The following is an 18,256-nucleotide window of genomic DNA, read 5'->3' on the forward strand; positions in this document are numbered from 1 at the left end:
TTTTATTTATAATTAATTAGTAATAAAAATGTTTTTTTTTTTTTTTTTTTATTATAAGAATTTTATTTTTAACCAATATATTAAGCCCTATTTACTCCATTATGATTATGATGTTTTTTGTTGTTTATGTTGTGTAATATTTTAAAATTTTTTAAATTTTGTTAGTAATGTTGCTGTACATTACTGCATGGCAGCAGACTTCAATAATCACGATCAGCCAGCTGTCCCCTAACACCTAGGTTTACACTTGCTTGTGTTTATCCATGTTGTGTGTGTTGAACCAGTGTGTGTGCACTTGTGTATTTCAGCATTTGGATGTACTTAGTGACGTTTCCAGGCATAATCCATGTAAAGCCCCTGGTCCAAAGAGGATCTGGGTTAGTACAGTGCACAGCCACTCTAACACTCTTGTATCAACAGCAAACGCTTGCTATTGTCTCTGTGTTGGGAAGATATTAAACCAGATACATCACACAAAGAAATGATACTGAAAACAATAGATTCAGGTTTGTTTAGTTTTTATAGGCATTTAGTTCTGATTTTACATCAACTGACACATTTTGCAGACATACAGAAATAAAAAGAGTGGCACTATTGTGATGTTGCTTTAAACCGAATGCATGTACTGACATGCCCATGCTTTACGGTAAAGTCTACACATCGGGAACGACGCGGGTAATAATAAGTGAAAGTGACACGCTGTATACATACAGTATATGACCAATTTAGGTGGAATAATCATTACTGAACGCTGTCTAAAGGTGATTACAAAATGGCAGGCTAAGATAAGCAATCCGTCATGTGATCTCTAGCACCTCACGGTCTACTTCGTCTCCTGTCTCGCTACATCTGAATATGAAGCATGGCTTATATAGAGTAAAACACAGAGCATGGACACACAGATGACTGAAAACCTTTAAGAAATTTCATCCAAAAAATGTGTGTATATATATTTAATAAATATACACTTAAAAAACATAAAGTAACCATCAAAAGAAGAAGAAGAAGAAACTTCACATGAGCTCTAGCCATCAAATATGCACTATGTACATTTAACCTTTGGAGAGAAAGATACAGAGTAAATGTGACCATTTACTAGACTATCAGTTAAGACAGACACAGGACGACACTTCCTAGATAGAGCGTAGAGGGGCTGATAAGTGCATGTGTGAAAACCGGTCAGGTGAGAACCACGGTAAAAGCACATGTGCACTGTTGCAGGTACAGCGGGGAGGGAAAAGGGAGCCAAAGCCTTTCTCGTAGGGGTTTAGCCACTTCCCAACATCTTTGTGGCGCGCTGGTTGGCTTCGTCGATCCTGGTTTTGTTGGAATCGGCCTGGAAAACAAAAATAATAGATACAGATACAATAGATATTTCCTCGAATATTGCTGGGAGTGATATAATACAGTATTTTTTGTTTAAATCAGCACAAATTACAACAAATATTACCTAGTTTATTACATTACAATTTAAACAATATATAATTTTTTTCTGCATTATATTGTGCTTAATTGTCATGAAAATAATGTCACAATGCAAAAAATGGTTTTAATATATAAGACTGCAACAAATATAACCTTATATATTACTTTACAATAATACAATTTTTACTTTAAAATAGCATTATTATTATTATTATATATGAAAACCATATTATATATGCTTTATAGTACTGAAAATTGGTGATGCTTAACTGTCTTAATGTTTATTAATAATTTAGTATGATTTAGTTTGTGATTCCAGAACCTTCAAGAACTGTTATAAAAAAAAAAAAAAAAAAAAAAAAAATATATATATATATATATATATATATATATAGATAGATAGATAGATAGATAGATAGAAGCATTTTATTAAGTTAGAATATTGATATTAATTATAATTTTTACACTAATTTGATTCATAATTACATATTTATTGAAATAGTCCTTTGGAAGTTTGCTGAGCCCCCCTGATTGAGAATCTATATAGTTTATATAACTATAACTATAGTTTTCAATAGTTACTTTTTTTAGCATTTTAATTAAGTTAGACTACTTTAATATATTAATATGAATAATAATATTAATTATATTTATAGTAATATATGAACTTCATTTTAATCATTTTAAGTCATCCTGAAGTTTCATCCTGAAGTTTCAAGAAGAAGAAAAAATATTTTTCTTAGCATTATGTTACATTACTATTGACATCAACAATAATAACAATAATGAATAATAAATAAATGTAAAGAATTTCATGCAGAAAACCACAGTTCTGAGAGGTTCAGATTAAGAGCTATAGTAACAGTGATGCATTCCCTTATAAAATGCATTTATGATCCAGAATTCATAAACGCACTACTCCAAACAACTATTGATCTCAACGGGTATTTTTACAGTGGAATGTGACATTGTGAGCGCAAACAAGCTTTTTGTGGTATAATTAGAAGCTTTTATCTCATAAGAGAGTTTGCAGTCAGTATTGAGGCTCTTGTGTTGAGTAATAATTTCTCCAGTATTGCAATTTCATGATCTTACCATATCCATAATCCTGTCGATTTGACGGTTCTGGGTGTCAATCTCGTTGCCCATGTCGAGAGCCATGTGGCGGAGGTTCCCGACGATACTTCCCACCTGTTCCAAATTCTCATCCATTTCGTTCTCTCGCGCATCATTTGTTACCCTGAAGATAACGAAAAACAGACTGGGTTTAGTAGAGTTTTTTATAATGTAAAATACTGTGTACAATACACTAGCATGACTAGAACAACTGTCTAAAACAATTCAAATGTATATGGACTGTAGCTAAACATTTCATTCTGTTTGCGGACTGACAGGGGATATTTTGAGACAGAGGACCAACGACAGCTCAGTGGTTTCATGACCATTCCTGACTTGCCTGCAGCTACAGTCTGGCACAAAGCGGACATTTGTCTTCAACAGACTATTATAGAGATCCTTGTGGCTCACTGACAAGTGAAGCATGGTGTACTTACTGCTGATACACTAGATAGCTGAAAACAACCATTAGGTTTCGTTTTCACAGACAGCGTTTGGGACTGACAAGCGTATTTACTAACATGTCTCTCAAATGGATCTGTCCACACAACAGCAGACAAAAGCTAATGATCAAAAAATGTCTGTATGAACAGGTAACTGAAGTCAATACACTACTCTAATTGGCAGGTGATGCCTATAATCATAGCAACGAATAGCAATAGTAAACACCAAGACTTTATATTACGATTTTATTTTTAGTCCAAATATTTCAGATTTTTCCTGCTGCTTTCATCGTCTAAAAAAATCTCAAATTTCATTTTTTCCTTGTATTTACTTGTATTGTACCTAAACACTACACTAAAATAAATTCTCAGAAACTGCTAGCAAATTTCATAAATAATTACAAGCCTGCATTGATAAGAAAATTTGAATTAGAAAGACTGAAAAAAATCTTGAAAAAACATTCTCTAATAATCTTTTTTTTATTTACAACTTTGTAAAATCATTTTTACAGTGTGCACTTAACTTAGCATACCACATTCTATTACTTAAATACAGTATTTTTTTAGTTTAAAAATATATAATTATTTTGCATTACATTAATGAGAATTTAGATTTTATCAACATTATTATTATTATTATTATTAATACTATGTTTTGCATTACAGAACTAGAAATTAGGGATTCACTTAATTGTCATTAAATTTATTGCAATTCAAATAAGTCTTAATGAATATTAATATAAAAGACAGTCAGACAAATATTACCTGATATTTAACTTTACAATTTAAATAATATCAGAGTATTTGTCTCATTAAATGAATGAGAATGAAATATTATAATTATATATTATTGTCGTTATTTTTATGCATTACTTTTATTTTTATGCATTACTATTTCAAAATATATACAATAAAATACATTTAAATATATATTTTTTTATTACATTTACACATTTGGCAGACACTTTTAGCAAATTGCATTGCATTTAAGGTATACATAATTAAGATTAAGATTAGGACTCTCTCTCAAAAGTTTACTCATAACCAAAGTCCACTGAAATATACTGTATTTGCACTAATTTCTCCTAAGTAACTGACCTGCGGATGAATCCTCCGCTGATGGCCATCTGCTCACGTTCATCGACCACACGGGCCGGCTGGCTGGACACCACCCCATCCTGGTTATTACCCCAGGACTGACCACCACCTTTCAGCCTGAACAACCGCAGGAAGTGAGAGAGACAGGATGAGAAGCTGAACGGTGTTAAGTAATACAGTACTATACAGCACAAGACATACACTGAGAGGAACTACATGCAGATAGAAATGGTGGTCAGGATTATCTGCATGTTATGAAATTGCATGCACTAAAGGTGTTCATGAATAAATGAACAACGCTTTCCAGGAACTAACTAACACACGACACGTACAGTGGGGTGTGACAGACTATCACATAGAAAATGATGGAGACGTGACAAGTTAATTGAAGGAGGTTCATAACAATTATCAAGGTGAAGAGACAAAGAGAAGCATTCAGAAGTAACATGTTCTCAGTTAGAGTACAGATTAGACCTATTCCAAATGTATAAAGTGGGTTCATTAAACATTTACAGTAAACACAGTTTGGTAGATATGAAATGAAACTAATAAACCAATAGAAAAGCATTTATCATAACAAGTAACATGCGTTGCATTCAGCCAGGGAAGGGAATTAGGCTGTTTAGTAACAGTATGCACTCAGTAAAGATCTATGGCTTTGTTCACACCGGAGTCATTTTTCAAATCCGATCTTTAGCAAGTGATTCTGTAAGTGATGAAATCGGACCTGCTTGTTCAGACAGTCAATATCCAGTATATATCAGACACCAGAATAACTTAAAGAAATGAAAAAAATTAAATTCTGCCACCATTTACTGATTCAAACTTCAAACTTGATTTACTGTCTTCGGTGGAACACATAAGAAAATACTGCTGCAGAGTTTTTTGTCCATATAATTAAAGCATATAGTGCGGTTATCGTTCATTAAAACTAAATAAAAAAATATATTTATTTGAAATAAAGGGCAGCAACAACAACAACAAAAAACTAAAACTTATTAAAAAAATATTGCCCTGGCAGCTAATTTAAATAAAATAAGTTTAACTACTAAACTTAAAACTGAAATAAAAATAAATTAAAGCTTAATAAGAATTGTTCAAAAACTGACAAAAGCACAACAAATGACAGACAAATGAAAAACTGAAAATATAAAAATAAAAGCTACACTACACTACACCTTACACTAGACAGAAACAGTTTAAACATCCTTTAAAATATCTTGTTTTGTGTTCGACAGATGAAAACTCATACAGGTTTGAAATGACATAAGGGTGAGTAAATGATGACAGAATATTCATGCTGGTGTGAACTATCCCTTTAAGTGTCACATGATCCCAAGAGAATTTCTTCCACAAAACTGTGAAATATATATATTTTTTATTAATGGGCCTACCCTCCCACAGACCCTTTGAGAAGTCTTTACCATAAAGGACCTTAGTAAATCCCACTCACAGGGCCCGAAACATTTCTAGTTTACCCATAGTGATAACAAAATATTTTAATGAAAAGTTTTGCCTCAGCTCCTGTGGTGCCAAATACAGAAGAAGAAGAAGAAGAAGAAGAAGAATACAGGAGGAGGAGAAGAAGATGAATAATGATTTTTTATTTTTCTAAATTGAACTGGATTTCAAACAAGATATGAGTGTGATTTGAGTCAGGTTTGTGAAAAATTGGATTTCACCTACTATACAGGTTTGAGGTCTGGATACACACTGAAAAAGTGGGATTTTTTTCTGCTTGTCTGAACAAAGCTCACAACAACACTCTAAGCAGTGCAGGTTTTCCTATAAGCTATTACCTTTAATTTCAACCTTTTATGTAAGATAGGGCTGTTTGCATATGTAGAGATGTTAAGGTACGCATTGCCTTACTGCCATCATGACTACAGAAACTGATACGAAAAGCTCTGACCAGAGGCAGTGAGACTCAAGCATGACCTTAATCCTTACTGACACAGACACAGGTGCGTGTCTTTAAAAAGAAACATGAATAAATGTTCTAAGGTAAGCCAAAATCTCCTTTACATTCATCTGCACGTGCTTTAAAGTCAACATGAAATCAGAATTGACCTTGTTTACCTTCTTAATACACATTCTAGTCTTACTGAGCATGATTCATTATCTTTCATCAAAATGTAATAACTTGCATCACCCCTGAAACAACTTTTCTTTTCGGCTTATAAGCCCTCTAATCACACCACCTGTCATAAAAATACCAATTTCCCAATCCAATCAATTTCTGATTTATAAAATAAAGCTCCCACTTGACATTTTCCCATTAAATATTCAATATAAAAACTTCCCTTTCATGCTAACTATAAAAGAAAAAAATAAATAAATTTTTTTGTACTGTTTTGTTCTGTTACACTTTGATTACTTCAACCCCAAATACATAAAAGGAATAAGAAACTACCCGATAGTTAACATTCATAAATACTTCATCAAACAACTGCCGTTTGGCCACTGATGACCGTTTAACACTTTTCAGCCAGTGACAGTTGCTCACTTGAGTATTTATGCAGTGCCTGCACCATTATGCAAGAGTTGGTCACACAGAATATTACTAACAAAATATTTGCAACTCATGAAACAGAGAATAATGAGAACCAATGTCTGTGTCCACTTGGATACTACAGTACTGAAAACTTGTTTGAATGTGCTTGTGCATTTACAAAGTTTAAAGGTGCACCGAGTCATATGTTTTCTTTAATTACCAAGTCATTTTAATATTAATTACCAAATTGCCAGTGAATAATTAAACTACCCACAACCCTCAAATAATATCTATCAATCAGTGAAATCATTATTACAGTGTAAACAGAAACAAGCAAACATGTTAAACAGTGACTGTCTGTTCCTATAAAGCATTAGGTTATGAATTACCTCATTGACTCATCTTCTCATACAATGTATTTAACAGTGTAAATATTTAGTAATTTGTTCAAATAATCTTTGTATGCCATTTTATAAAACAGGAGATTCTACTCTAAATTTTGATTGGATGAGCCATGTTTGAAGCCGTAAAATTGTGCAATATCACACAATTTTTCCTATATCAGCAATGATCCTCTGATAATGATGGTCATTTGTTTCTTTTCTGAATAAATCAGTGTTTTTGAATGGATCTACTAAATGATTCATTATCTTACTCAAAGGCAGTCACTTGTTTAGTACCTGGATGAATCACTGTTTTTTAACAAAACATCAATTCAATGACAAATTGGTTCTGTAAATGATTCAGTGACTCACTCATAGAAAAACGCTTGTTTTGTTCCTGTATAATTCAGTGTTTGAATGAATCAGTTGAGAAAATGATTCAGTCACTCACTTACAAACACTTGTTTCCTTCCTGAATTATGTATTGCTTTTGAACGAATCTTTAAAAAGAAGTATTTGGGTGAGTTAATTTTTTTGGTTCCTGAATAAATCAGTGTTTTTGACAAATCGCAGAATAAATGAAGACAGTCACAAGACAACCAGCTGATGGAGTGCCACTCAATCAATCAAATTTCGAGGACTAGAACTGTTCTAAACAAAACAAAACAAAAAAGACTCGCTGCACCTTTAAGTTAAGAACAGCACATAATTAGCAATGAGCTGTAATATAATCAATTACACAGGCCGTATATATTGCCAAGATAACATTTTCCACCATTTTACCCACATGCAGTGACATGCATTGCCTTTCAGGGATCCCTTTTGTAAAAAGCCAGCTCTGCCAGCCTCAAGTAAATAAAGCGTGAATTTCTAATCTGTGGTCCACAAAGTTCTTTCAAGGAGTGTGTAATGCTTGCATTTCAAAAAGTAGCACATGCATATTAAGCAGGCACTTAACATTTACGAATAACAGTCCTTGACCAACGGTTCAGTGAAGCATAGAGCCCAGCATATTTGTGCATTCAGCCGGCAGAGAGCAGGGCCTACAGCTACAACTATGGGTTAACCAGTGGCGCTGCAGACGGACTTAGCTCTACCACCATCCCCATGCACAGAGAAGTAGTCCAGGCAGACCGCAGTGGGGGGAAGTCGCAGCTACGGAGCGAGCGTGCAAACTGGCCACGTACTTTTTTTATCCTATTTGTCGGATTCAAGCAGGCAAGCAGGCAGGCAGGCGACAGGCATCACCTACTTGTTACATGGACATGGACATAGACCACAGAGATTTCCTAGATCCGTCAAATTCTTTTCTGCTTCTTTCATGTCCTTATTGATCTGATCCATTCCCTCTTCGATGCGCTCCAGTTGCTCTGATTTAAACATTAGTCAATTACGCCCCCAAAAGAAATAAAGAGTGCGAAAAGGAACATGGAGAGAAAGAGAAAGGGATGGCAAGGAGGAAAAGAGGGACAAAAAGAAAGAGAGAGGCTTAAACATTCACAGTGACAAGAGACAGTCAGACAGCAGCAGACAGGTGAGAGCCTTGGACGCTTCACCAGTACCTACTTGTCGCAGGGACATACAAGTCCACAGCATTTGCCTACATCTTTTAAACTTTTCTCAGCTTCCATCATGTCTTTGTTGATATGGTTCATGCCATCTTCAACACGCTCGAGTTGTTCTGGTCAGGACAAAGGGGTGACAGTAATGAAATGAGACTTTGCATCCTTGCAGACAAACGATGATGACAAATTACATCTAATCTGTCCAGAAGCACATTTCAAACTCAAAACGTGAGACATTTGAATGATGTGGTGGGTGGTTAGGTAGGTTAGCCGAGGACATGGCCTATGAGGCATAGAGCACATACGCAAATAAGAAAGTGACTTTCCAACCCACATGCATTTACCTGTTTAATTTGTGCTCAACTTGATTATTTGCCTTGATTAAATTATGGCAATAATTAAAGAAATAGTTCACCCAAAATTTAAATTCTGTCATCATTTACATGCCTCATATTGTTCCAAACCCAAATGAATATTTTTATTTTTTTAAGTCACTTTTCCACCCACCATGGTTCTTGGCATCTATGGTTTCATGAAGAAACTTTACCATCAATGGAACCTTTCCATTCAATAAAATGTCCTTTTTAAATTTTTAAAATGTTCTTCACACTAATAAACAAAATGAAATGGCTCTTTCAAGAATTGCTCACTGAAAGATTTTTTGAAGAACCAAACATGGTTCTTCTGTGGCATCACTGTGAAAACCCCTTTTTAGAACCTGCCAAGCTCCAAGCTCCAAAATCAGCACAGTAAAAGTCTCATAATCATTCCTTGGAAAAAGGATCAGGTTCAGAACAACACAAGTCTTAATTTTTGGGTGAACTATCTCAGTAAGCATTTGCTAATATTTTGTAATAGAGATGCTCTTCTGAGCCTTTAGGGAATCCAGCGGTTGCTGGCACGAATGCTTGGCATCACTGGGCACTGGCTCACTGTAACTGAGCCACCACTGTCTGAGCTAAACTGAAAAAAAGAAACTGTCAGGATGATTACGAACGTGTGAATATAGTGAGCAAATGCTAAGAAAGAAAGATGATGATCAGAAACAGAACAGAAATAAAGAGCAAATGAGAATGAAATATGGAGCATAAATATTAGTTATAGTGTGGTAAGGGGAAGTAAACTGAATGGATGATCATTCATAGCCTGAAATGAACAACAGACTGAAGGGATACACATTCCTTTAGGGCTTTAGAAAGCTGTAAAATCCCTGGGGGAGCAAAATGGATGTTGCAGTTTTATAAAAATGAACAAATATATCATTAAGATTCACTTTTAAGTGTTTGTTCGTTTGCCCTTAATTGAGCTAAAAATAAATATTCTTCTTAGCTAGTTTAAATACAACTGACAGGGTCTAATATGAGGTTTCCACCTTATACCGTCAACAAGCCAAATGACTAATTGGGTTTTGCTGCTAATCCCATGAGCAAATGCAGCGTGACTGAAGAAAGAGGGGGAAGGGGGCAAGAAAGACAGTGGGAGACTCGTGCTGTCATTGGTTGACAGTGATGTAAAGCATATCTTCACTGTTTTTAGATATAGGTAGAATAACACCAGGACTGAGAATGTGACGGCATCCATTGAGCTACGTTTACAGCGAACCAGGATGGCCGAGTGGTTAAGGCGTTGGACTTAAGATCCAATGGACAAATGTCCTCGTGGGTTCGAACCCCACTCCTGGTAGCAGAATTATTTCCATTTAATTAATAAGTTCTGCAAATGGTACTTAGTAACTCAAGATGAGAGAAGGGGAGTCAATATGTCTGCCATGAAACATGAGATTATTATGAATTATATCTGAATTAATGATTTCAGTGTAACAACTGGTAGATCAACGTGAATTCTAAGAAAAATGTAGTAATACGGCTCTATGTGGTTGTATTACCAACAAATTGGTTTCTCAAAACTGGTTCTGAACTACCTCTAAAAGGAATAAAGAGGGTTTTAACACAATAAAGTGACCAGGATGGCTGAGTGGTTAAGGTTTGGACTTATGATCCAATAAACAAATGTCTTTGTGCGTTCAAACCCTCATCCTTGTAGCAAATGTCAATTCTGTTATGAGTAACTGCAAAAAAAAATAAAAATATTAAAAAATTCTGCTTAATCTCATAGAGATGATAGAAAGCATATTGGAGAAACAATAACTACAACTAACCTAAAAAAAAGGTGACCAGGATGGCCGAGCTGATTTTAAACATTGAAAGAAATTGAAATTTGTGCTTGGTTAATGTCATGACATTTTCTATCTTTAAATAAAACAGATGGAGTACCATACCTTTTGGATGATTAACACTGTAGGCTGGTACCCAGATGTTGTAGGTTCAAAATGCTGAAAATGTGATTAATGAGCTATCATCACGGTGCCCTTGAGTTAGACAACTGACTTTATGTAGTTCTTTAAGTGACCTTCTTATCACTCCCTTAATATGTCTACTGAAGTGGACTTCTAACTGAAAGCCTCCTGAGCTCTAGGAGACTATTACATTAAGCAATCAGAGCACAGCTTTATGAGATGTGCTGGAGGCAAGAAAGGTGGCGGGATCATTTAAGGTAGGAAATGGATTGTCCTGAGGCAGTCTGAAGAACACAACATCCATAATTTAACACAACGAGAAGAAAGGCTGTATGTTGTTTTGACAGACTAATTATAATTTCTCTTCCATGTGGAAAGGAACTCAACACTAATCCACATAAAACTGAATAAAGCCTCTAGCATTAGAAGGGCTTAATTTGTCTATAATGTTTCTATTAAACCAGGTTACATCATTGATGAATCATTTATTGTTTTATTTTTCATGAAAATGCCTATACTGTTTGTGGAATGGAGTATGTTTGTCTAATTATCTTAAAACAGCCATGAGTGTTAACTAGAAAGTCTTTCGCCCCAGGGATTGTACACAGATATATTTCATCTGGTGAAGAGGAGAGCTGTTTGTCATTACCAGCAACATCGATCGTTCAATTAACCTCTTTACAAGACTCTCAAAACATTGCTTTTGACATGACGGCCTGATATTTATATTCATAAATGATGTTTAAATAATTTCTTTAATCTGCACAACAGCTCATCTGGCAAAGCATTATGAGTTAAAATAAGCAAATAAAAATGACTTACTGCATAACCTCATTAAATGATTCCATAATGTTTTTTACGCTGTAACTTACCTCCCTGTTCATCCAGCATAACCAAAGTTCTGATACCAGCATCTTTACTCTAATCCATCAAGAATGGCAAAGCAAGAAAAAAAGAGAAAATAACAAACAAATGAGAGAAGCCTACAGGTGAACAGAAAGTAGATTCACACAGTTTAGGTCAGATATAAGATGAGAAAAGAACAGCAGGCAATAAAAGATCTTTTCGGCAGAGGACAAATTGTAGCGCATAGCGTTATCACGACTATTGAAATTCTTCAAGAGCGCTTTCTTCATTTGGCAGGTAATAATAAGGTGGCAATGGGGTGGCAGACAGTATGAAGCTAAAATTAGTTCTGAATTGTATACAGAGCACTGGCTTGAACTCTGAAGGTATGAGAATCATGTGTGTGCATGCAATATGGCGAGTCATTCTCTGTGGCACATGCAGGTTCTTTTGACCTAAATAAAACAACTGATTATCTTATTCTGAATCCCACATCACCTCAATATTTTAACTAGATGATCAAGCACTGCTGAGGTTTGTTATCACAGCACCAGCAATCTTTATTTGCAATGAAATAAATATTAAAACTTCTTTTAGTAAAATATCCCTACTTACCAGTTTGGTAACTCATTTTATACTAATAATAATAATAGGTATGTGCATTTACTCTGCATTTAATCAAAGTGACATATGGCGTAATGGTAACTGGAAGCATTTAATATGAAATGTGTGTGTGTGTGTGTGTGTGTGTGTGTGTGTGTGTGTGTGTGTGTGTGTGTGTGTGTGTGTGTGTGTGTGTGTGTGTGTGAGTGTGTGTGTGTGTGTGTGTGTGTGTATAAGTCAAAAAGTCACTATCCTACCTCTTCAACCAGCTGCAGCATGCGACGAGTGCTTTCCAAAGACTGTAGAAAGAAAAATACACTCATTACCCACAATGCACAAAACTGCTAATATGTTCCTGCTTGTTTGGTTCTTCATGTTGTTATTTGAATTCTATGTGTCGAGCACCACAGTTGGTACAAGACCATAATGTTCATAATGTCATTTCCGACAGCATGTTACTAATAGCTGCCAAGTTCAGACTTAACTGAATGTATAGTCATTTCTGTTCCCCTCCTTTCCTTCCTGTTCCAAGCTCAAGATAGAATTATCCACTCATAAATATTTAAAGCTCTCCCATTCCAGTCTACTGTATATTTCTGAGCTGAAGAAATATGACGTTGCAGCGCCACAGGACACTCAATAGCAGGCTGGGATTAAAGATCATTATTGGGATCTTGATTTCTTTTTAGAGAGCTCTCATCAAGAGTCATGCCATAGATCATACACCATACCCCACCCAACCATACATTACCTTGTCATTGTGTGCCATTGACGGTGAAGAATGTCATGTTTTCTGTGTTAATACTGTCTCATGTGCCACTTTAATTGGTGGAAACAACTAGTCATTGACAAGTTGTCAAGAAAAACAGTCAACTAGATGGCAAGTCCATTTTCATCTCACATAATGATCACATAAAGCTATTTCATGGTGAGAAAAATAAAAAAGCCTCTAGGAAACATTTGTTTACTTTTGCTTGGCTTGTATGTGAATGCTTCAAATGTAACCAGATGATTTCAGAAGTCTGGTTTTCATTTTGCATACATTGTGCATGCAAAGTGCTCCAGTTTTAGCTTATTTTCACATTTATGTAACTTCAAATATATCAGTTGTTGCATGTCATCATATAACAAATGACATGGAACATTTTTTTCAATATAGAACATACACAATGTATTTTTGCATAATTTATATACTATTATTTATAGTATTTATATTATAGTGTAGTTTTTTTATATTATTTATTTATTGAGCTTTTATTTTTTTCTTTTAAGTTTTCTTTTTATATTTAAATTTATGTTGAAATTGTACAAATTTTGTTGTAATTTTGTTTTTACAACTTTATTTTTATGTTTTTATTTTCGCTAAATTTTCATTTAATATTTACATGTTAAATGCATTTATTGCAGCTTTATTTCAATTACAGAAAAGTGACACTTCCTGTTTCCTTTTAAGGCCACTAGACTAATTGCACAATTCACCTTCAAGCAGTGTTAAAACAAAAGTTGTATTATTTAAGGATTAAGATTAAAATGACAATAGTGTTTTTTTTCTTTTTTCTTAAATGGATAGTTCACCCCCCAAAATAAATAAATAAAATAATAATAATGAATCACCCTTAAGTTTGTTGACTTATATACCTCCATCCAATGAAACTGGGTTCCAATGTTGTTTTGGGCTTCATTGATTTGCACTGTTTGGACAAAATTCTTGAAAATGACATAAGTTTGGAATGACATGAGGGTGAATAAATGATGACAGAATTTTTATTTCTGGGTGAACTATCCCTTTTTTGTCAGTTTATAACCTAGTAAATCTAGAACATATGTGCAGTGGCCATGTTAATAATGCACTAGACTTCTGATAACATGGTCAATCAACCTCCCACATGTTCTGATTGTTCAGCATGAGACCAGTGTGATTAAAGGTCTATCAAAGCCAGTGCAGAACCCCCACTGGGTTAGGCTGTTTCTGTCTGAAACGAGTGGAGAACCTCTCACTGCTTCTGCCTGGTAACCAAGCAGTCTCCACTGCTCCATGATAAATAGATGAGCAGTCTTAATATAGAGTCGCTTCATCTCGCACAAAACTGTTTTATTCAGAGATGCTCTTTAGAGAGGTTCTGTCTTCTACTGCATGTCTGGAAGTCATGGTGTGGTCATTCTCCTTCACGCTGGGATGGGTCTATTTACAAACAGATGCTGTTGTATTTAGGGTTTATTTTTAGACCTGTGTCTCCTATGCATGTTGAAGGTGTACTTACATCATCAGCCAGCTGATCCGCTCTGGCCTGCATGTCCGTCAGCTCGTTGCGCATGTCGGCCTCGTCTGCCATGGCTGCTGGAGTAATGAGGTGCTCACCTCTAAATGGGAAATGTAGCTCTTACTTGAAGGCTGGAAAAGAGATGAAAAATGCTTTTTAGGCTATGCCAACAAAGACACACTGAAGCGAGTATTCCAGACAGATGTGGTACAGCAATGCACAAAAAAGTCCAACAATAAATTGCTGAATGAACAAACATAATTTATAAGTAACTCACACAGTGCCGTGCATCACATGTACGTTTCTGCATTTCAATCTATTTCCATTTGAAGACAATAATGGAGCAAGTATTGTGTGGCAGTCAATATCTTAGAAATTGACTCATCAATTCAAGGACTCCGGTTACTCAAAGCTCACAAAATAGAAAGAGAAAAATGAAAGAAATACACTAGAAGATGTGTACTGAGAATTTGATTATGAACGATTTATGCATTTAGCAGACACTTTTATCCAAAGCAACTTACAGTGCATTCAGGCTAACATTTTTCACCTAACATGTGTTCCCTGGGAATCAAACCCACAACCTTTTTTTGCTATGGATGCAGTGCTCTACCACTGAGCCACAGGAGCACTAATAATAAACAAAAATAATGCAGGGAATGTAAAGGAATTTGCTGAAAATTTTCTCTTTTAGGTCATCCAAGATGTAGATGAGTTTGTTTCTTCATTAGAACAGATTTGGAGAAATTTAGGATTACACTTGCTCACCAATGGCTCCTCTGCAGTGAATGGGTGCCGTCAGAATGAGAGTCCAAACAGCTGATAAAAACATCACAATAATCCACAAGTAATCCATATGACTCAGGTCTATCAATTAATGTCTTGTGAAGCAAAAAGCTCCATCATTAAGACATTTAAACCTCAAACCTTCATGTCCATAATAACGCTTCCTTTTGCTTGTAAACGGTGCTTGATCTGTGCATATTTCTGTTCAGACAAGATGTCTTTTTCACTGGAGAAAGCAATATTATAGATAAAGGACTCACATTGTTTTCCCTGGACGCAACAGTTTGAATTTAAAAATGTTTTCTTGAGCAATTTTAATTTTTGGGTGAATTATTCCTTTAAATTCAACATAAAATCAAAATTGATCTTATTCATTTTCTAAATGCACATTCCTGATCTTATTGTGCATAATTAATCGGTGAATGTTATAGTAAAGGATTTTTTGTCTTTGTAACATTACTTAAACTGTAACAACTTGCTCCACCTATAAGACAAATTTCCTTTTCACTCTATGTCACCAATTCCTCTTATTTTTTTCCCTCTTATTACACTTTTTACAATCTAATCAATTTATAAAGGATCAAATAAAGCACCACCCTATATATCTTTTAAAAAACATCTTATCACAGAAGCAAAATGGGTCATGAGCACCTTTTAATGTTGACTTGAAAGACAAATGCTCTCTTTACTGACCACAGTGTCATTTTCAAGAGTGTTCACTGAAATTATACATATGCCACATCCATCTGCATCAAGGGTCTTGGATGCTGTCATAAATGCCAGTGTGTCACATGTACCATGAGATGATTTATTCTTTTCACTGAAACTCAAGCGCAAACATATAAAAATGCTTTTATAATCTAGTTTAAATGTAGAAAAGCTTTGGACACAAGTGTATCATGTTGGCTGTAGCATCATCTTGGCACCCTGGCACTGGCAAGTTTCTCTTATATTCCTCATCTCTTGGCATGGAAAATGCTTGATCTGCCTACTGTTGATCAACATAAGGACCAATCAGAGATTTTGTCAAGATCTACCACTTTATCACTACAGAATGTCTTTAAACAGACAATAGATTGCATTTATTTTATGCATTTAACACATTTCTGTCCAAAACCACTTACAATGCTTTCAAATTAGTCATTTTATCTGTTATCTGCAGACCAAAGCCATGACCTTAGCATTGCTCATATTGTGCCAGTTGAGCTACAGACAACAAGAGTCAACACTTTATTCCCGGTTGAATGGCACCAGGAATACATGACCACCAGTCCATGCAATGTTACTTTAATTAACTGTAAGTTGGCATCAAGTCATGTAAATATATTGCCAGAAATCTGCTGGAACTGCTGCTGGTGTTCCCTGTCACTAGACATTTCAACTTATGCCAACTGGAAAAGGCAGCAGACCTCTGATACTCCATCTTCTCCCTGGCTGCTCTATCTATCTATCTCTCCGCTCCAGTGGTGAGAGGTCCAAAGAAAACATAAGTAATTAACTTACTCTCTTTTCTATTATAAGACAATTAGATTAACTAAAGAGAATCACATTTATATAGAGCGTCAAGCCTGAAAGCCTGCTAATCTGTGGCACGACTCTTGCAGCTTCTTGCTATTATTATTCTGCTTCTGTTCTGTTTCTCTTTTGATTTTCAAATGAAAAAAAAAAGCAATTGAATCTTTCTAGATTCTAAATTCTAGAATCTTTCAAATCGAGTTGAAATTGATGAATGGGATTCTATTTCATACTAATATTCTTGATTCTTAAAACATGAGAGATACAATTTATTATAGTCACCCGTGCAATATAAAATATAACTTACACTATTATGATTTTCAGTATCAAACAAACAAACAAAGGGCAGACCATGAAGGAATATTCGGGTAGGCTGACATGTAAATAATGTTAATCGAACCTAAAAATGATTGCAGCAGGTTTTATGTTTATCTGTGTACTGATAATTATTCTCCTGTACACAGATTACATCCCTCATGATATCCTAGAATAGTCTTGATAATAAATAATGAAAATAATAAAAATCGCCAACACAATCCTTAATATAGTAAATTGATGAACAAATATTGCAGCGTCATATACAGATCACTAAAGGAAAGCCTTATTATTCCATCTAACATTTACTCACATATGCATAGTAGAAGAACTCCATCTTTCATTATGGCAGATTTGTATTTATTCATTTGTATTTCATCAACATTTTGGCTAAATTTCAAGTTTCTCTTCATCTGTTTTCTTAACGGAACATACAGTGCATATTTGATGATGCACTGATGTGATACTGAAAGCTGATTGGCTTGAATAGGTTTGAATAGGTGTCGCAGACAATGATTGGTTATGCAATTTTAAATACATTATAGGGCTGCATTTTAAATACATTATAGGGCTGTTGATAGTTCAATTTTCATATTTGATGATGCACTGATGTGATACTGAAAGCTGATTGGCTTGAATAGGTGTCACAGATAATGATTGGTTATGCAAATTTGATGAATGAACGAAACAACATTGTGTCATTTGAATAGCCACTCTGGGTTGCGTTTCCAAAAAGCATTGTTAGCTAACTTTGGTTGTTAGTTCCACTGAACTCCATTGGTAACGACGGAACTTATGACCATAGTTGCTTTTGGGAAATGCAAGTTTTAAGTATTAACGTTTCAAGTACAAGACAACACTTTGGGGAATTAATAACTTTTGACAGATCAGAATTTATATTAATCTGAATCTGGATGAACTCAAAGGAATGCTAAAATTTGCATGCATGCTGCATGGCAAAAAAAGAGAGTGGAAATAGGTCAGCCGGAGCACATATGGAATTAAGATTTCCACTCCCTGCGTCATCCTTCATAGCTCTTTTTTATTCCAGTTCTTTCTAAAGAGGCTGTTATAAAAGAATCTTTTGTGAGGAAACCTTAAACTGCCATG

General features: G+C 34.9%; 1 protein-coding gene and 1 non-coding gene across 3 annotated transcripts in view; one reads left to right on the plus strand and one right to left on the minus strand.

Moving 5' to 3' along the window:
- Positions 1 to 501: 501 nt before the first annotated feature.
- snap25b (synaptosome associated protein 25b) overlaps positions 502 to 18,256 on the minus strand; it is a 34,183-nt gene continuing 16,428 nt past the window's right edge. The window contains exons 2-8 of one of the 2 annotated variants that reach the window (XM_042773652.1): positions 14,531 to 14,661; positions 12,527 to 12,568; positions 11,693 to 11,741; positions 8,526 to 8,640; positions 4,083 to 4,199; positions 2,521 to 2,665; positions 502 to 1,336 (exon numbers count right to left, since the gene is read on the minus strand). In XM_042773652.1, coding sequence (XP_042629586.1) covers positions 1,268 to 1,336; positions 2,521 to 2,665; positions 4,083 to 4,199; positions 8,526 to 8,640; positions 11,693 to 11,741; positions 12,527 to 12,568; positions 14,531 to 14,602 — 609 coding nt within the window. In that variant the 5' untranslated portion in view covers positions 14,603 to 14,661 and the 3' untranslated portion in view covers positions 502 to 1,267. Of the gene's footprint in view, positions 1,337 to 2,520; positions 2,666 to 4,082; positions 4,200 to 8,211; positions 8,330 to 8,525; positions 8,641 to 11,692; positions 11,742 to 12,526; positions 12,569 to 14,530; positions 14,662 to 18,256 lie in introns of both variants that reach the window. The other variant, XM_042773651.1, reaches the window with a different exon arrangement.
- On the plus strand, positions 10,125 to 10,207 carry trnal-uaa. Its single transcript has one exon. It is a non-coding gene; the product is annotated as a tRNA-Leu (tRNA).

The sequence above is a fragment of the Cyprinus carpio genome, chromosome A17, assembly GCF_018340385.1.
Source record: "Cyprinus carpio isolate SPL01 chromosome A17, ASM1834038v1, whole genome shotgun sequence".
Lineage (NCBI taxonomy): Eukaryota > Metazoa > Chordata > Actinopteri > Cypriniformes > Cyprinidae > Cyprinus > Cyprinus carpio.